Source organism: Plecotus auritus, assembly GCF_963455305.1.
Source record: "Plecotus auritus genome assembly, chromosome: 5".
Taxonomy (NCBI): domain Eukaryota; kingdom Metazoa; phylum Chordata; class Mammalia; order Chiroptera; family Vespertilionidae; genus Plecotus; species Plecotus auritus.
The window spans coordinates 147,314,640-147,335,017 of NC_137776.1; the positions used below are offsets into that span (position 1 = coordinate 147,314,640).

Genomic DNA, 20,378 nt, shown 5'->3' on the forward strand with positions numbered 1-20,378 from the left:
CATCCACTCTGGGCCAATTCTTTACTACCCTACAATTCTATCCTTGGGAGCCCTGCCTGTCCACTGGAGTATCTGACGCCGTGAGGATGCTTAGAAAACTTTGGGGAATGAATGGGGCTGCTGGTTGCGAAACAAATGAATCAGCGCCCAGGGGCTGGTGGAGAAGAGATGGTTGGATGGGAGGAGGGGTTGAGATTTGCTCCGCATCTCCCCCTGCGGGCAAGAGAGAGAGTCTGGGATCAGGGTCGGAGGACTGGAACCCGTCCGATTCAAGGCGCAGAAGCGTGAACGCGCGTTCTTTCCTCCGCCCACGATCCTCCGGTGGGGGCGCTCGGGAGCCCGCAGGCTGGTGCAATCTCCTGCACGCCTTGCATAGATCAAAGAAAAGGTTGGAACAGTAAACCCAAGGGGAGCTACGGTTTCCGGCCCCGGCTAGTGAGCGCGACCAATGGGGATGCAAGTCTCATTAAGAGGACCAATCAGAGCAGGGTCTGTTACGGCGCAGGCTAATCGGGGACGCCGGCTAGGCACTGGAAGAAGGCCGAGGGTCCGCGCCAGCGACAGACTCGCGCAGCCCGTGCAGCCGGTTCTCTTCTGCTGACTCGCCCCGCGTGCCGCAGCACTATGGACGCCCCGAGACAAGTGATCAATTTCGGGCCCGGACCCGCCAAGCTGCCGCGCTCGGTAAGTCCTAGCGATCGCGCACGGAAAGTGCTGTCCGGGCGTGAGCACGCGTCCGAGTGGCTGAGCATCCTGCGCGGGAAGCTGTGCATCTCCTCGTGGGGCGCTGGGATCCCCATTCCCGCTTTGAGTCCCGCGAACGCTCTGCACCAGCGTACACCCATTTCAGGATCTTTCGCAGGTGGGCTTCTGGAAAAATACACTTGGGGGAAGAAGCTCGGGAGGCATGCCGGTGCAGCTGCTCCGAGGCGTGCACGATTTGCCCCACCGGAGCGTTGCTGGCACGTCGTTGTGCACACCTGGAGACTCCTGCAGACTCTCAGGCCCGGGCGTGGGCACGGCGAAAAAGAGAAACCTCTGGTTCTGCGTTAGCCTAGCGGGGCAGTGCAGCGAGCCAGGCGGTGCTGAGTGAATGCATGAATGGGCACTGTGTGAATGAATGGCGAATGGGGATCGCGTTAACCTGAGGGGATTGCAAAACTAGAGGACTACGCATGGCTGCCCGTAAACAGTGTTTGGGTTAACCAGCACTCGGGAACATTGCTTTTCAAATTCTAAATTTGAAAGTCTCCCGTGCTCGCTCCCTTCTCACCCTCAGAACTACCCTAAGTCCTTTTTGTCCGCTCTTTTTTTTGCGCGTAGATTTTTAAAAATCGTATTGACCCCCTCCGCCTCCCAAAGCTCAACGGCATTAGAGTATTCATACTCTGGTAGGCCTCTGGCTGCTAGCCCAGTCCGCTTCACTTTGTTCTGGAGCAAATGATGAATGATTAAATTCCCCCCGGGCCACAGCAGACTTTTCAAATGCAAGTCTCTCTGTCTGTCTCTGTCTCTGTCTCTGTCTCTGTCTCTGTCTCTCTCTCTCTCTCTCTCTCTCTCTCTCTCTCTCTCTCTCTCTCACTGCCTGCCCAGCCCTCAGCCAGGTGCCAGGTGGCTGCCGCACCGCCCCCCCCACGCCCCCCCCACCCCAACCCGTAGCAGCTGTGAAGCAGGCGAAGTCTCTGATGTGACTTGAACGCGTGGACAATCAGTACCGCTACTGTTAGATTTTTATTTTTCAACCATAATGACTGATAATATGTTGTAGCAACATGGGGCGCCGCCAAGTACTTGACAATTATCTTTTGTTGAACAGGGTAGAAATCTCCCTGGGACAGAGCCGCCTCTGTATTGTAAGAACAGAGAATCTTACAATTTCTGTGGGAAAGGACATCTTAACTTTTCTATGGGCAGCGCTCACAGTAGCTAGAGAACAGGACTTACTTTTTTTCTTTCAGCTATTGTAGTCAGTTTTAGGCGAGATTCTTTGCTAGAGCTGTGGAAATGTTTCCTGTAGGAGGCCTCCTCACCTTTTTCCCTTCTTCATCTTTTGGATTCAGTATTGCTCCCTGTGAAATTTGTTATAATGGCAGTTGTCATCATTAATACAATTATTTGTTTATTATTTATTTTCTGGGGAGGATTTTTGCCCTCAGATGAGCCCTCTAACCTGGGGTGGCAGATGTTCACTTTGTATGTGACTTGATTTAATTGAATTAAAAGGATTAGAGAAGCTTTTCAAACTTTGACTGTAATCACAATGGAAAACATTTTATAAAATGACCAAGTACATGTAAGTACTATAACTAAAACAAAAGCCTTAAGAAATAGCCTAATCAGCTATGACATACACAATTTGTATTCTATTCTACTCTAGTCTGTTCAATTTCATTAAAAAATTTCGTTGTGACCCACAAAAGCATTCTGCAGTTTGAAAAAAATAAACTCCACTGGATTAAAGGGGCTGTGCTTTATGGGTGGAAGTCTTAAAACTCTTTTGTAATGATTTTCGATATAAACTTATAGGTGTCTTCAAAGAATACTTACTATCTATAAAGAAATAGTTTCAAACAGGAGTTCAAAGATGATTCTATTTCTGTTTAATAGAGGGAAGGAGCCACTAAAGTTTATTTGATCAGCCAGTGCTAATAAGCACCCAACAGTTTGCGAAACAATGACAAATTCTTCAAACTCCTTTTCAATGGAATCTTTTTTGTCTGATTCTTTATTGTTCAAAGCTTGTTTCTTCAGACAAGTTGAAATCCAGTTTATATGGTTTCATGTCCTCCTTAGCCTGTTTCTTGAAAAGAACCCATCTCTGAAGGCTGGACGTGTCTACAGAGGTCTTACCTCACCTGTTCTGCACCTGTTTTCTGAACTTTTCCTCTTTTGACTGTGTGGTAGTTTTCACACACACAAAAGTAGAGAAGCCATTGGTCCATCTCTGATATTGAACAACTATGGACATTTTTCCAATCTCGTTTCAGCCACCCCCTTCTCCCCAGCCCCCGGCTTTTACACACCACCTTTCTCCCCTCCTGCCCCAGGATTATGTTAAAGCCAATGGAGATATCAGTTATTTAATTCATAAACATATCAGCATGCATCTCTGATAAGGGCTTACTGTCTTAAAAAAAAAAAAGAAGAAGTATTTTCCTTATCAGTTTGTAGTTATTTTCATTTTACTTGCCTTTAGGAAACAAAAGACAATGTGTCTCCTCCCCGGCTAGGAGCTGCCTTTCCAGAGGAGAGGTTTAGGAGAGACTTAGTTGCAGCCCTCGTACTCCCCTCCTTCCCATTTTCTGGCACTGGGATTGGCCCTAACCTGGGTCCTGCTTGCTCTGTTGCCCCTGTGAGACTGACGGTGGTGATGATGCAACTGCAATGATCCTGCAACATAGTCAAGGGGCTCACCAGGGCATACAGAGATGTCATCAGAAAAATTGTATACTTGGTCATTTTCTTTTAAATCCAATTTTTAAAAAATATTTTTATTGACTTCAGAGAGGAAGGAAGAGGGGGGAGTTAGATGGAAACATCAATGATGAGAGAGAATCCCCTGCTGGGGATCCAGCTTGCAACCTGTGCATGTGCCCTTGACCGGAATCGAACCCTGGACCCTTTGGTCCGCAGGCTCTGTCCACTGAGTCAAACCAGCTAGGGCCCCAATTTATTTTTTATATCTAAGTTAATTCAAACCTTTGGAAAAACTATCATAGCATCAATCACATTTGGCAATTTCACACTCACTTTTTGTGAAAATTGTGTCTTCTGGGCTCTGTGGGAAGAAGGGAACTGGCTGTGGGTGACAGAAGCCTCCAGATCTCATAGGCCTATGGGCAGCCCCTCCCCACCCCCAGGTTTGTATGTCCAGAGGGAGAGCTGTGCACAGAATATTCAAATCACCTACTTTCTTTCATTTTTTTCTTCTAGGTATTGTTAGAGATACAAAAAGAATTATTAGACTACAAAGGCGTTGGGATTAGTGTTCTTGGTAAGATTTACTTAACTTTAGTTACATGTTTGGTGGAAGCAATTTTGAAAACAACATAAACAAATGCTGGTGAGATTTCATACATCTTAGCTATGGTTTTGCTAGTCATAGAGTCTGAGACCCGGAGTACATTTGCATACCCATGTCCCAAATATTTATAATATTACTTCACGTTCATTTTGTTTTTCCTACACTTAAAAATGAACTTAATTAAAAGTTTAAAAGTACACAAGGTTCTTATGAAGATCTTTCCTGTTAATAATTTCAATTAAGATTCTCTTCTATTGGAGAAGAGAACCTTTGAGTTCTAAAATTTACTTTATTTTTATTTATTTATTTTCTTTGTAGTTCCAAAGGCTACACAGTATAAAGAGACCATAGGGTTAACAGTATGCTCATTGCTATTAAATATTGTTCCTGTGGGTTTTGGGACATATAGTTAGGTATCTGTGAGGTGAGAGTATAGTGTAGAATTTTGTGCTATTTTCCCAGAGGGCAAAGATTGCACACAGGTTCATGTTCGTGATAAAGGTGAGAAATCACAGACTAAAATTGCTACTTGAAAAATCATTCTGCTGTGATATGAGGCTACAGTGCTTGCAATGTGAAAATCAGTTAGGTTTTCCCCTAAATGAAGTTGAATGCAAAATAACTGAAATTCCTACTTACTCTTTTACTTGCAAATCTTGTCCTTCTTTCTGAAGTTACTTGTGTTCATTTGGTTTTGAACTGGAACTTATTTTGTTGTTTATCTTTCCTTCCACAGAAATGAGCCACAGGTCAGCAGATTTCGCTAAGATTCTTAACAACACAGAGAATCTTGTGCGGGAATTGCTGTAAGTTTAAAGTTTTAAGACCAAACTGCATTACTTTTGTTTGATAACATATGTACCTGGATGTCTGTTACATTATTTTCTATACTCTGCTGTTTAGAATATTCTATAAGTAAAACTAGTCTTATTAAGATGTTCCCCAAACCACTAAATTGTTCCCCATCTTGCACTTGTGTGTTTTTATTTTATATAGTATTTCCAAAGATTTGAAATGGTCATATCTGGGAAAGAATTTTCCAGAAGTTCAGCTGGCCTAAAAGGGATTTAAATGACAGAGAGATATCTGGTCATCTTACCAGCATTACTAACGTGTAGGTCACTGGGTCTGGAAGTCTGGTCCTCATACCGCCTATCAGAATTACCTGGCGGCGGGGGCAGGGGGGAAGTATTAAAAAATTTAAATGCTGGGTCCCATCCAGGATGGCTGTCAAAATCTCTGTAGAAACCTCATTTTAACAGGCTCTTTGGGTTAACTCCAGAAACTACCATGCTAGTGAACCCCCCTCTGTACTTCTTTTCTTTTTTTGTTTTGATAATCCTCACCTGAGGATATGCTTTCCATTGCTTTTCAGAGAGAGTGGAAGGGATTGGGGAGTGGGAGATTAAAAAAAAACACATGGATGTGAGAGAGACACGTTGGCCGACTGGTTGCCTCCTGAAAGCGCCCCAACCAGGAGGGGGCAGGGAGCGAACCTGTACATGCCCTTGACTGGGAATCAAACCCGAGACCCTTCTGTCCACGGGCTGACACTCTAACCACTGAGCAACTGGCCAGGGCTGTACTGCTTTTCTTATCCAGAGGGAACTTTTATTCTTAGACACATTTCTGTTTAAAGGAGAGGTTTTATAATATCAACATCCTATCTAATAAAAGAGTAATATGCAAATTGACTGTACCTCCACTATACCCACAAGCCATGCCCACCAGCCAATCAAGAGTGAGTATGCAAATTAACCCAACCAAGATGGCTGTGGCCACAGAGCGAACAGGAGGCTTGGGTTTCCCTGGCAATTGAGGAAGCCAAGCTTCCTGCACACCCTGGCCGGCCCAGGCCTCCACTCAAGGCTACAAAGTTTCAATTATAGAAGCTAAATGAATCCCAGATACCAGGGCCTCCGCTTGGGTCGCCGGAGGGCATAGCTGGCCTGCAAACCACCACAGGCCCCTCGCCCAGGCCACCCCATGCCCCAAGGGAACCTCCACCCTGATCCAGGACACCCTTCAGGGCAAACCAGCTGGCCCCTGCCCATACAGCAGGCCTCTATCCTATCTAATAAAAGAGTAATATGCAAATTGACCATCACTCCAACACACAAGATGGCTGCCCCCATGTGGACACAAGTTAGCCAGCAGGGGAGGGCAGTTGGGAGGGACCAGGCCTGCAAGAGAGGGCAGTTGGGGGCAATCAAGCCTGCAGGGGAGGGCAGTTAAGGGTGACCAGGCCAGCAGAGGAGGGAAGTTGGGGGTGACTGGGCCTGCAGGGAAGGGCAGTTGGGGGGGACCAGGCCTGCAGGGGAGGGCAGTTAGGGGTGACCAGGCCTGCAGGGGAGGGCAGTTAGGGGCAATCAGGCTGGCCGGGGAGTGGTTAGGGGGTGATCAGGCTGGCAGGCAGAAGCGGTTAGGGGCAATAAGGAAGACAGGCAGGCGAGCATTTGGGAGCTAGCAGTCCTGGATTGTGAGAGGGATCCCAGATTGGAGAGGGTGCAGGCTGGGCGGAAGGACACCCCTCCCCCCCCCCCCCCCCCCCGTGCATAAATTTCATGCACCTGGCCTCTAGTATGCACATAAAAGAATATGGTAACTTGGAAACGCACTTTTTTTTCTCCTCCTCACAAAACTAGTGCATGTTCAAGATAGAAACTTCAGAAAAAATAAACTCACAAATTAAACTGGACTTGTCTATAACCCCACTAGTAAGGAATAATCATTGTTAATATTTTAGGGTCCATTCTTGCATTCTTTCATTAACAAAATTGGAATTGTATTGACTGTTTCATTACTTTCTTTCTAAATTGCCTTGATAAATGCTTCGGAAGGATTTCCAGTGTCCACTTGGTTCATAGCATGGACCAGCACATCAATATTTTTAGAACTTCTGGTTGCAAAGGACAGAAACCCAACTCCTGGCTTAACAAAAAAAAAAAGGAATATACTGGTTCTCTCCCTCTCTCCCTTTCTCCCTCTCCCACACCCTCCCCCCACCCCTCACTTTCCCCCAAGCAGGTTACCTTTGCTTTCTTTCTCCTAAGCTTCAAGGGCCCTTCTTTTGCCTCTGTAGCTTAATTCCTGAGCCTGGCTCACTCTTTCTACCTCTGTGACATTCTAAATAAACTCCTGCTTGTATTTGAAAATCAAATAAACAAGAATGCATTATCTCACTTGATAGAAAAGTCCAGGAGTGATTTAGGAGCTCGGTTGATGTGAGGAAGGTCTTTTTCTCCATCTCCTGGCCCTGCTATTTATGTGCTAGCTTCATCAGATGGCCACCATTGACTGCAGGGTTAGTTCCTACAAATTCATTCTTACTCTCAATAGGAATAGCTCTTCATTCCCAAAAGTTTGATCAAAGCTCTCAGAACCAAACCCCACTGGCCAACTTGGGTCACATGCTCATCCCCTGGAGCTGGGGTTGTTTACCCTTTAACCATGTGGACAGAATGGCAGTGGGATGATATCCCAAAGGAGCAGCATCAGGGTGTTACTAGTTTCTGTCTGAACAGTGACTGTAGGCTGCCACCACAGGGCCAACCAATAGTTGTCCAAGGAGTGAACAGATAGTGACTGGATTGGGGAAGGCAAAGTGGTGGTGGGGCTTTCCCATATTTCTTGTGGTATATCCACCCAAGGACCAGTGCTGATAGAGCATCACTCATGCTCCATCTTTGACCCTGTGAGTCTCTAGTTACTGTCTCCTGTGCTTTTGCCCAGAGCTGTTCCAGACAATTACAAGGTGATTTTTGTGCAAGGAGGTGGGTCTGGCCAGTTCAGTGCTGTCCCCTTAAACCTGATTGGACTGAAAGCAGGAAGGTGTGCCGACTACGTGGTGACAGGAGCTTGGTCAGCTAAAGCTGCAGAAGAAGCCAAAAAGTTTGGGACTGTGAACATCGTCCACCCTAAACTTGGCAGTTATACAAGTAAGTGCTGGGAGCTGAGGTGGACTGTAATGTTGACTGGCGGGTGGTCCCTCCTTAGGACAATCTGCAATTGTGTGGGGTTTTTTGTTGTTGTTCCTCCTTGTCAGTAGTTAGTATTTAGATAGTGGGGTGGCTGTACTAGGTAAGGCTACTAAGTGCTCCTGCAGAAAGAGCATCCCTAAGCTTATTTGGCTGAGAAGCCCAGGGTCTGGTTTGGCTTAGATATGGTTTGATCAAGGGCCCCAACACTATGTCCAGGTCCTGGTATCTCACTGTCTCCTCTGTGGTGGCCCCACATTCAGGAAAGCTGTCCCCTTGGGCTCAGAAGATGGCTGCAGCCTCTGCTGACCTTATGTTCTCCCAAGTTTCAGTGCCTGTGCTCACGCATTCCAGTAACAGCCTCGTGTCTCCTGGGTCCCATTCCAAATCAGTTGTGTGACAGCACCTGAGTCACATGCTACTTTTGAGGCTTCAGGTGGAATTGGTTCCACTGGAATCATACGGACTGAGAATGGGGGAGGCTGGAGCCCCACGGGGGAACTGTTGGACCACCAAATAGGATGATAAGCAAAAACCCCAAATACTCACTCCGCCATAACTGAAGATTTAACCGTCAGCAGGGTGAGATTGATCATCCTTTTAGGATGGGGGTGGTGATTATAACAATGCGAGATGGATAGGGTGCTTTCACTCGGGAATACTATGGAATCAGTCTCATTGCTATGGGAGGGCTGTTATTCCTGTTGGGCTCCATCTACATAAGGAAAGGGCAGTACAAGTGTCTCCAACTTGTCTTCTGTGATAGAAATCGCAGACCCAAGCACCTGGACCCTCAGCCCGGAAGCCTCTTATGTGTATTACTGCTCCAACGAGACTGTGCATGGCGTGGAGTTTGACTTTGTCCCTGACGTCAAGGGAGCGGTGCTGGTTTGCGACATGTCCTCAAACTTCTTATCCAAGCCAGTGGACGTTTCCAAGGTAGAGTGTAAAAGAGGGGACCCCGGCATCCTGGTTTCTTTAAGGGCGTTTTAATATACACTAGAACGAGGAGAGGGTGGGGAGCCGTGGCCTGCAGAGACCCTGGAGTGAGCAGGCCAGTATTACTTGTTCATTATAGACTGTCAGATGTTTAATGCCTGACATTCCCAGCCCCATGTAACTGAAGGCCTCACAGGGTCACACTCAAGTCCATGGGGAATTTATCTGCCTTTTGAGAGTGGCTCTTAGAAACCTTTTCGGTCAACACATTGGGAGTGGCTTGCTGTCTTCGAGGAAAGATGCAGATTATCCCAGCTCAGGGCGCCTGTGAAGGAGCCCCGCCTCGCCTCGCCTTGTACCCGCCTCAACTCCAGGAGCATCAGGACACGTAGACGTTTGGTGTCACATGAAGGTGGGCAGTGGGAGTAGTGTACCCAGGTGCCTATAACAAGGTGGTATAATACCTGTGAAGAGTGGAAAACAAACTGACTAAAAAAGTCTGCCTTTTTAAAAAAAAATTGTGGTAAAATATACTTAACATAGAATTTGTCATTTTAACCGTTTTAAGTGCAGTTCAGTGGCAGTAAGTATATTTACACTGTTGTGTAATCATCACCGCCATCCATCTTCAGAGCTTGTCCTCTTCCTGTACTGAAACTCAGTGCCCATTAAACATTAACCCCCCAGTACTTGCTCCTCTAGCCCCTGGTAACCACCATTTGTACTTTCTGTCTATGAATATGACCACTCTAGTTACCTCACATAAGCGGAATTATGCAATATTTGGCCTTTTGTATCTGGCTCATTTCACTTAGCAGAATGCCCTTGAGGTTCATCCTTGTGGTAGCACTTGTCAACTTCATTCCTTTTTAAGGCTGCATAATATTCCATTGTATGGATATACCACATTTTGGTTATAGCCTGGTATGTATTACCAGTCACTGTGCACTGACAATTCTAAACAATATCAAGTATAAAATACTCCGCATGCTGCGCCAGACTGCTCCCTCTTCCCACCTGGGACACCACCACGGGGAGACATGGGAGAGGGTTCTGTATCTTATCCTATAGAATAAAGAGCTAATATGCTAATTAGACCGAACTGCAGAACGACCGTCTGGACAACCTTCCGCGAGGGCCCAAGGCAGCCGTGTGGCTGCGCAGGCCGAGCCCCTTGGTCGAATTTCGTGCATCGGGCCTCTAGTAGGACAAAATTTCCTGAAGAAACTTTAAAGATCTGTTTTCTAAAATTTCTTCTCTCTCAGGCAGCTTCTTTCATTTATCAGCATTCTTCTGACTGTCCCTTTATACAAATATAAATGGGTAAAAATTCTGGTGTTTCTGGTTACTGAGGACAGTTAGCCTCCCAGTTTTAAAGACTAGCTTGGGTGTAGATAGGAAGAATGCAGGGTGGAGATGAGTATGTATAAGGCCTTTATCGTGACGGCCTTGGGCTAGCCCCTTCCTGGGGGAGAAGGACCAGGCAGGACACACTGTAGGCCTCAGAGCTCGAAAGTGTCTGAGATGGAGATGCCTTTTGAGAAGAGAATACACTCTGAATAGGAATGCAACAGTCACCTCCTCATAGAAATCATGCTTTGCAAAGAGGTTGGGAAGTTTAAATACATTTCAGGAAAATGGCCCAGTGCGTCTACAGTGGTGTGTGTTTCTCCTTTTCAGTTTGGGGTGATTTTTGCTGGTGCGCAGAAGAACGTTGGCTCTGCGGGGGTCACGGTGGTGATCATCCGCGAGGACCTGCTGGGGTTCGCCCTCAGAGAGTGCCCCTCAGTCCTGGAGTACAAAGTGCAGGCCGGAAACAACTCCTTGTACAACACTCCCCCCTGCTTCAGGTAACCCCGCTGTGCTACTGGGGGACTGATTGAGGGGTCTCTTTCCCATCAAGGCAGAGATGACTTTGAAGTAGAATGTTTGCATGAACCGGTGACCTGATAGACATCTTATCGGGAGTCTCTGTCCGGCTCATGCGTCCCTCTGTGCACTGTTTAGTCAGTCTTCCTTCTAGCCCCCCTTTTTTTTTAGAGGTGGGGGTGTGTTTTTGTTTGATTTTGTTAGCCTTGGTTCACCATTAACCCCAAAGCTCTGTGCAGGTGAAGTGCTGTGACTGCCTCTCAAACAACCAGTGCAAGTTGGGAGGAGGACTTTTAAACATGGGGCCTCCCCTTCTTGCTTTTCTTTCCCTGCTGGGCCTGCACGAAGGAAGCTTGAAGCTTGGCAGCAAACATACTGGCTTGGCACAAACACCTTCCTGGTTTTTTCACCCAACCTGCAGGGGTCCTGTTAGCTGCATTGCACGCCTCTCAGGCCTGCCCACAATCTTTCAACTCCCAGCTTCAGGGGGTTTGGGAAGACCTTTGGGACACCTGGGATTTAACAGTTTCCTGAGAGATCTTACTACTAACTATCGGTGTGACCTTAGGCAAGTCGCTTAACCTCTCTGTGCAGCAGGTCCCTTCAGAAGTAATAACTGTGAGGATTAAAGGAGCTGATATATGTGTATTGAATGCACTTAGTGAGGGCCTGGCACTGGGTGTGCTATAGATGTTAGCTGCTCCCTTATTCCTGTTTCCATTGTGTTAGTTCCCGGAGCCTGAGCGGGGGAGGGAAGGGCCACAGTTGGACTTATTTTTCCAGGGCGGCTATGACGGAAAATAGTAATACATTATGTGTAGGACTCTTTAATCTCCCAAGTAGCTTAGGCAGATCCTCTTATTATTATTGTCATTTTGCACATGAAGAAGCTGAGGCCCTACCTCTAGGAAGTGGCATAGCTGGGATTTGAGCCCAGGCAGCTTGGCTCCAGAGCCTGAACCTCAGTGTGCTCTTCGCAAACAGAATCATCGGGGTGGGTTTGTTTGTGTTTGAAGGATACCATCTGTGAGGGGCGGAAGTTTTGTTAAAAGAGTGTTTATAAAAGGGGGACTTCATTAGAGGTCTCCCCACTAGATGCTGCCTGTAGAAGATTTCCCCCACATAATCGGCCCTAGGGAAGAAAGGAGTTGTTTTCAAAGTCAGGATTCTGATGGAGTCCCTGCCAGTTTTCCACCAGCTCACGTGGGGCAGAGCAGCTCCTCGTGTTGTGTCGCCTGTGGTCCTTAGGGAAGGGGGTGTTCTGGTGCACGCTCTCCTGGTGGCCTGGAAACCCCACTCTGTTTCCCCCTGGTTGAAAGTGTTTCTAAAATACCTCTTAGGGATGGGGCAGTGTTCGGTGGGGGATGCTGAATCTATCGCTCACCTCTGGGGTTCTAGGCAGAGGAAAAAGAGTGCTCCCTGGCCAACCTGGAAGTGAGAACTGGGCGTGCTGCGTGGGGAGGCACAACTGGGGACCCTCAAGGGCAGGGCTCCTGGAGAAGGGGCTTAGGTGCCAGGTTCCACAATGGCAGGAGGCAGCTCTTGCCTGTTAGAAGGTGGGGCCAGGGCCTGGCTCTCAGTCAGGTGAGCCTTTCAGGGCCACCACTGGCTGTGTGGGAGAGGGAGGGAGATGGGGAGAGCACCACCCTGAAACTGGCCTGAAGGCGGCCGAGTTCTGATGGGAGCACAGCCTGGAGGAGCAGGGGAGCTGTCGCTCGTCTGGCATCTTCTCCACGAGTTATGGTGGGAAATAAATTTTTAAAATGTGATAACTACTTTAATATGCTGTTTGTTAATATTAGGGGGGAATCAGCAGGAATGGTGAGAAAGTGGGGCAGTCTGCCTAATGGGAGGTGAAAGTGTCTGGAATCAGACCTGGAGATAGAGAGGAAGTCCTAGAGCAGGAGCTTTGTCATAGGGTTCCCTCCAGCTGTGGCCCCAGGCCTTGACCTCCGATGGGGTGGGGAGGTCAGGAAGGTGGCCGCAGGAACTACCTCCCAGAACTTCCCTGCCTGAGGAGACTGCTGAGCCAGAGACAAGGGCAGAGAAGGGGCTACATTTTCCCCCAGACAGATCAGAACAGTGATAATTGGGCAGCTGGGGGCAGGATAGTTAATGTTTGATTAGAGTCCTGTAAAGGTAGAAGATGAAAGAGACTGGCTTAAATGTATTCTGCCCGAAGACAACTCTTGGAGGTTGCTTTGCTTTCCCTTACCCCAAAAGAAGAGGGAGAGAACAAAGTAAAAGTCTGTATAATTGAGCAATTACTCTCAGTCTCTAACTTGGAAAATGTAGAGGTCATTTGCAGTGCTTAAACGTTCAATGTTAGAAAATTGTCGCTCACCCAGTGAGAACAAACTCTTTAGACAGAGACATGAAGATTTGTGCAAAACTTCCTCCCCAGAACACTTGAATGTAAGGTGATAAGACACTCAGAACACTTCAGAACTTTCTGTCACATAGAAGTCCTTGAAAAGGTCCGAGTTTGAAAAGAAGCCTTATTTTTTTCTTATAAAATCAGAGCCAAATGACCACAGGCCCTGGGAAGTTTGTTTGAACTGTGCTGGGTAACTGGCCTTCAGATACTTGCCAGTAGCCCTGGGTGATGAATTGGGATGGAATAAAGAACACTTGGTCATTCTGTTTAACTCTTTAGTAGAACACATGAAGCCCAGTTAGTGAATAAACAAAAAGATGCCTACACTTTTTTTTTTCTTCTAGCTCTGTAAAAGTTTTTACTTAACTGTGACTAACTGAACCCATAAGTACAAATTGGTTTTAGTTGTACTGGAAGGTAGAATAGCTAATAAGAAACAAACTGAACCCCACTAATTCAGGCCACCTTCTCAGAATGGGCTTAGCCTTATCCACCATCAACTCCAGAAGCTCATCCGCAGAGTTTGAATCTTTAGAACAGCGAGGCAGAGTTTTCTGGGGACTCTCTGGTGTGCTTTTCTAAGCCCTGGTGCACAGAATAGTCAGTATTGCTTTAAACAATTTTATAAGAGTAACACGTGCTATTAGCAGAAGTTTCTGAATAATCAAAACCTGCTAGGGTAACGACTGGTAATTGCTTGCTGTGTATCCTAACAGATCCTTAACTGGGCATATGCACATATACAGAGCTGTAGATATAATTATACGAATGGAACTTTCCTATGCACACTGTTCTGAGAATTCCTTTTTCCCCCACCCAACAAAATAGTCTGAATATTGCCATATCCTCTCACCTGCCTGCCTTTTTTTCTTTGAATTGCTGTGTGGTATGTCATAGAACAGATGTCCTGTGATTTACTGAGTCATTTAACAGGCAGTCTTAGGTGATAAACCTAGGCTGGGTGTTTGCAGGTGGCATTTTAGATGTATAAGTATAAATCAGGTGAAAGTGTTGCACTGAGAGTGGGGAGACTGGAGACCCAAGTTGCAAAGCTGTGTAAGCATTTGAGGGCCCTGTGTTTTGAAGGTTTGGATTGCATGGGGGTAGAAGCATAACTTAATGCTTCTAGAAGCCACAGTAGAGTCACAGGGACCAGACATCCTTGCACTGCAGGGATGTGGTCCCTAGGACAGCCCTCTGCCTCTTGGTGAGGCTTCAGACACCTAGGCTAAGGGTGCTGTCTCCGGACTATGTGTAAAATGGGTGGGTTTTCTGCTGACTCTGTCTGCTCAGATTGCATTAGCCAGAGAGTGAGGGCAGTGAGTCTGAGCAGGTCAGCCCATCGGGAAGGTAGTGTGTTGGTGCCGAGGTCTTGCTGGGCCTTGCTGTGGTGTTGGATGTGATTATCAAAATAGCAGCGTGGGGACCCGGGGAGAACAGAGCTGCAGGTGACAGTGAACTGTGGCCTCCAAAAAGTACTGTTGGTGAACGGGCCTGAGGGTGGCTTTGCTTGGATCTTGTGGCGGGGTGTGTTTTTGTGCTTGGTGGAGAGAGGGCAGTTTTTGGGGATGTCACATCAGTCCCTACCTGTCCAGCCCAAGCCCTTATGCAAACTTGACAACACTTGGGACACAGACAAGATGAAAGGGGGCCATGTGTAGACCAAGGACAAGATCACCCCAATTCTAGGCCCCAGAAAGCCATTCAGAAAGAGGTTTCATTAGACTCCTCACCAGATGTCACATCAGTCCCTACCTGTCCAGCCCACGTCCTCATGCAAACCTTTAACACTGAATGTCAGCAGGTGGAGGTAGGGAAGTGGCGGACAGGCAGCCTTAGTAGAGGACACACTTCCCTACTTCCACTTGCTGACATTCAGTTCCCAACTCAAGCATCCTCAGACCCTCTGGCCCCAGCCCACCCAGTTAACCCTTCACTTGCTGAACTATCAGAGTTCCCTGTACAGCTTTTACCATTTGCTCTTTTATTTTATACTAGAGGACCAGTGCATGAATTCGTGCACAGGTGGGGTTCCTCAGCCTGGCCGGCAGTCGGAGCCTATTGGGGCCATGTCGCCCAGTCCCTATGGGGTCTGGTGGGGGCCAGCCGGCTGGGGGGAGGGACCCTGGGAGGTTGGCTGACGGTGGGAGGTTGGCTGTGGGAGCGCACTCCTGAGTTGAGCATCTGCCCCCTGGTGGTCAGGGTGCGTCATAGCTATCGTCCGGTTGTAACAGTTGCTTAGGCTTTTATATATATAGATTTCTTTGTGCAAAAGGTGTTCAGCTTTTCCACCCCAGAGCCGACCCAGGGCCCTCCACCAGGCAGGAGGCAGTGTGGCTTAGTGCTAAGAGCATGGGCTCTGAGTCACAGTCCTGACTCTAGACCCAGTGCTGCCACATACTAACAGATTCCCCAGGATTAGTCATCTTGGGACTAGGGAGACCAATCAACTTCTGGTGGACACGTGCGACATTTTAACTGCCCTGCTCTTCCCAACTCCACCTTCCCAGCCAACAGGCAGATTCAGCAGGGTCCCTTGCTCCCCTGGTCTCATAGTTGGGCAGGGGACCTAATGGACCAATCCAAGCCTTTCCTGGGATCCTCTGAATTGGGAGTGAGGAGAAAGAGGCAATCGTGTGTTGGTGAAACTGAGATATGAGGTCAAGAGCCCAGGGAACATTAGAAGGATGCTCATCTGAAAACAGGAAGCCACCATTCCAGCAGAGAGAAGCAAGGATCAGAAATAGCAGATGGGGTGGGATTTGTGTTCCTGGTTCCAGGAGGACCCAAGGAACCTCCATCCTTCATGGGGCTTGGAGCCACCCTTTTCTGCACCAAGTAACCAGTGACATCTTAAAGACTGTTTTGGTACAACTTAACAGTTTGCTTGAATGTCTTTCTACTTTTGCAGACCAGAACTAAATGTTTTTTGTTTTAATCTTTATTTTAGCATCTATGTCATGGGTGTGGTCCTGGAGTGGATTAAGAACAATGGCGGTGCAGCAGCCATGGAGAAGCTCAGCTCCATCAAATCGCGGATGATTTATGATATCATTGATAATTCTGAAGGATTTTATGTGTAAGTCGATGGATTTTATCTCACGTTTTGTCTCTTTGTGAATTTAGAAATGTGTATATCCCAAGGAGTTTTGGCAAATGGGTGCATTCATCTTTCTCTGGGACACTGAAGTGCTGGTGATTTGGGTGAGGGAACCCTAAATACAGAGTCTTCATTCTTCCACCTGTTAGGTCTTTTTTTCCCCCTTAAATTAGCTATGCTTTTTATAATTGTTCCCTCATGGTGGGAGCCTGAGGCAGCAGAATATCAAAAGAGGGTATCCACTGAATTTTTAATTTAAATGTCAACTGTGACACCTACCACTTCCTGAAAAAGGTGTGGGGAGGGGGAGGGGGGGGGCGCAAATTCAAGGCTCAAAGCCTGTTACCAGATACCTGATTTCCCTCCTTGAGTTTATTCTGCATTTAGGTGTGCACGTGACTCCTATTAACTAATAGGGATTGTGGATGTGCCCTCAGGGGAGAGCGTGACTTTAATGGGGGCTTCCTCACACGACTTTTATTTGCTCATTTTCATGAATCCCACTCTGAGAAGTGAAAGACTAAGAGAGGAAGTATTTGAAAATGGAGAAAGAGGGTTATTACATTTTTTATTTTTCTTTTATTCCAGAGGAGTATGTCAGTTCCTCTGACATTTGCCACTTTAGGTTGTCAATGGGAAATAATTTTGGCTGCTTATTTTCCAAATCAGAAACTGAAGTCCTAGATAAAAAATTCACTCATCAATTTTGAGAGTCTGTACAAGCCCTGTCTGTGCAAGGTGCTGGGAATAAAAAGATGAATTGATTGAATTTAACTGTTCTAAATTATTTCTGTTTTCTATTTTTGCATCACAAAACACCCCAAGATAGTGGCTTAAAATGACAACCATTTTCTTTCCTCGTGATCCCTTGGATCAGCAGGTGGGGCCGGGCTCAGCTGGGGAGTTGTTCTGCTGCCCCGACCTGGGATCCCTTATTCAACTGAAGTCCTCTGGTGATTCACCTGGAGCCAGGGGTCAAAACTGGCCTCAGTCACTTGTCTGGGAGTTGGTGCTGGCTGTTGGCTGGGCCTCTTCTTTCCAGCAGGCTAGCTCTGCTTACGTACATGGAAGCAATGTTTTAAGAGGGCAGGGCAGGTGTAGCAGCTGCATGCCCCATGAGGCCTGGAACGTGTACAGCATCGCTTCTGTTGCAGTCTCTTGGTCAAAACAAGTCACAGGCCAGCCCAGATTTGAAAGGTATGAAGAACTAGACACCGCCTTTGCTCGGAGGGCTGCAGAGAATCTGTGGCTGTTTAAAAATATACCACAAAAATGTTCTGCAAATATACTTAATCCCCACATCATCCTTATGTGAGGTTCCATTACTCTTTCCACCGTTCAACGAGGAAAGTGAGGTACAACAGAGAGGTTAGTAACTTGCTCAAGGTCACACAGCTTGAGACAATGCAGTGTGACAGGTGCTTTGAGAAAACCGCTGCTCATTATATATTTTGAAGTCTTTCAAACACTGTGAGGGCCAAGTTTTTTTTCTCTGCAGCCTTGTAGAGAAAGCCACACATTGCTGTGTGGCTGCCGTGTGTTGGGAGCTTCATACATGTTGTAACACTCAACTGTCACAACTAGTCTGAAATAGAGGTGTTATTATTCCCAATATTCAAATGAGGCAATGAAGGCTCATGGAAGTGAGTAAAAGTCATATAGGAGAATGCTAAGTCGCCGTTCCTTATGCTAGAGGCATCTCCCTAAGCAGATTACAAATGTCCTGGGGCACAGCCTTTTCCTTAAATCCCCTGTTTGCATCTAGAAAATGTTTTAAAAAATTTTTTTCTGTTCATTTATTAATGGCATTTGCACATTTTAGAGAAGTTGCTGGACTAATAAACGTGTTTCTCAGGTGTCCAGTAGAGCCCCAGAATAGAAGCAAGATGAATATTCCATTCCGCATTGGCAACGCCAAAGGAGACGATGCTTTAGAAAAAAGATTTCTCGATAAATCCCTTGAGCTCAATATGATCTCCTTGAAAGGGCACAGGTGAGTACACATCCAGTCCAGAAGCCCGGCAGAGAATGGGTTTAGTTTTTCAAATGCAGAATAAAAAATACCTGCCCAGCTTGGAGTAGCAGTTGCTGTAACTTGGGAAAACCAGTTGTCACAGGGATAACCCTTTTTCCTGTTGCTTCTAGAGCTCTTAGCACGATTCCCTTGCTGAGAGCATGGGTAGAGCCACATATTCCAAGGACTTTTGTTAAAATTCCCTTTATTGGATCTCATAGCACAGGGATTGCCGTCCCATCTCTGATGAGGCTGGTACAGCCCCGTTTGGTGTAACTGCCGATCACTGGTGCTCCAGCTGAATGTCAGATGGAGCAGTCTGTCTTGCAGGCTCTATGAAAAATACACGACCTCACCACATGGGAGGCAGGACGCGTACCCTGCAGTAGTCCTGTTCCCATTGAGCTAGGTTATATGTGAGTCAATAGACCTTCGCTGCATCAGGGAGAATTTTCTAATGACTAGATGTCTGAAGCTCCCAGCCACCTGTGGGGGTGACTGGAAAGAGGGTTTGTCTTGATGCTAAATTAGATGCTCTTGTTAATGGTGGTATCTTTGGTCCTTCTAGGTCTGTGGGAGGCATCCGGGCCTCTCTGTACAATGCAGTCACGATCGAGGATGCTCAGGAGCTGGCAGCCTTCATGAAGAAATTTTTGGAGATGCATCAGCTGTGAACACATCCTAACCAATCTATATTCTACCCTTGAACAATGTCCCACATTTAAAGTAACTTAACGGCTTCAAAAACTTAACCATGGTATTTTTCTCAAAGGAACATGCTTATTATAGATTCTCCCCTCCCCCCCCCACACACACACCCCTAAAAAAAACACAAAAAACAGCACAATATCCACAGTTCTTCAAAGCTGGTGGGACGTAACAGACACCTTCATTTTGACTTGAACTGGAAGCATGTAAAAAAAAACACCTTTTTTTAGCTTTTCTAACAATTTCACTTTTATGTTGTCTTTGCTGCTACGTCTTCTAGCTAGATCTCAGTGTTCAGACTTGCCTGTGGACTTACACAAAGTGCAGTTAATTTTCCTGGAGACACACGAACGCGTAGCATTGAGGTGGGTGGGGTTTACTAGGTGCTGAATCTTGATCCTTCCCAAAATGGCAGCAGTAGGGGTTCCTGGGTCCCATGGGGGTTAATTCGGGTCAACCTTGACCATGTGGTGAGTGTTTAGGAGTTCTAGGCTAAAGGGCCAATTGAAGATCTTAATACTGTATTCTCATAAAGAGATTAAAGTGACATACCATAGGTTTATATAGCAAAGTCTGTTTTTAATACCAAATAGTTTATATCTCTATGCATTTATATTTCTAATAATGCGGTTCTTAGTGATATATGTAGAGTCTTTGGGAATTTGTTAGCGTCCTTGACATTGTGCATTGTTTTTTCAACAGTTTTATCTTCTCCCTTCCCTCCTACCTTTGAAAGCTGCTTCACAAGATTTAGAAGCTCCCCGATTCACTTTTATTTAGGTGGAAGAGAAGGTTGGTTGGTTATTTTTCAGTTATGCCATGAAACTAAAAAATCATAAACTCCCTTAGCGTTTGTTCACTTGACTATTCTCGTTAATTGTGTTTGACCAGAGTGATGCTGTGAGTTCTGGAAGATCCTTGCCCCTGTTGTTTATCCATTGTCAGTATTTGATGTTGAGTACGTGAAGGACATTAAAGTCCTAAAACACCTAAACCTTTGTCAGTGAATTTCTTTACCTGCTTTTAAGATCTTTCTTTTTTTAAACTTTATGATGGGAAAACTTGAGTTTAAAAATAGCATCTGACAGGGTATTTAATTTAGTTCAACCAAAGGTGTAAGACTTGAGTTCAGTGCATCCATTTTTTAAAAATATCTATTTCTTAAATTGATTTTAGAGCGAGAGGAAGGGAGAGGAGAGAGAAACATCAACTGGCTGCCTCCTGCACACCCCCTCCTGGGGATTGAGCCTGCAACCTGTGACCTTTTGGTGCATGGGACGACATTCAACCAATTGAGCCACACCGGCCAGGCTTTTTGTTTTGTTTTGTTTTTTAATGATTCAGCGCACTGTGTTAGCTTTTCATTGGCT

The 20,378-nt window shown here is 46.4% G+C and overlaps 1 protein-coding gene across 1 annotated transcript; it reads left to right on the forward strand.

Moving 5' to 3' along the window:
• The first annotated feature begins 217 nt into the window (after positions 1-217).
• On the forward strand, positions 218-20,002 carry PSAT1 (phosphoserine aminotransferase 1). Its single transcript, XM_080669650.1, has 9 exons — positions 218-684; positions 3,934-3,994; positions 4,761-4,830; positions 7,757-7,962; positions 8,768-8,940; positions 10,621-10,790; positions 16,137-16,265; positions 18,142-18,279; positions 18,869-20,002. Exons 1-9 carry the CDS (start codon positions 625-627, stop codon positions 18,972-18,974), a joined length of 1,113 nt encoding a protein of 370 aa, XP_080525776.1. The 5' UTR covers positions 218-624; the 3' UTR covers positions 18,975-20,002.
• The last annotated feature ends 376 nt before the right edge of the window (positions 20,003-20,378 follow it).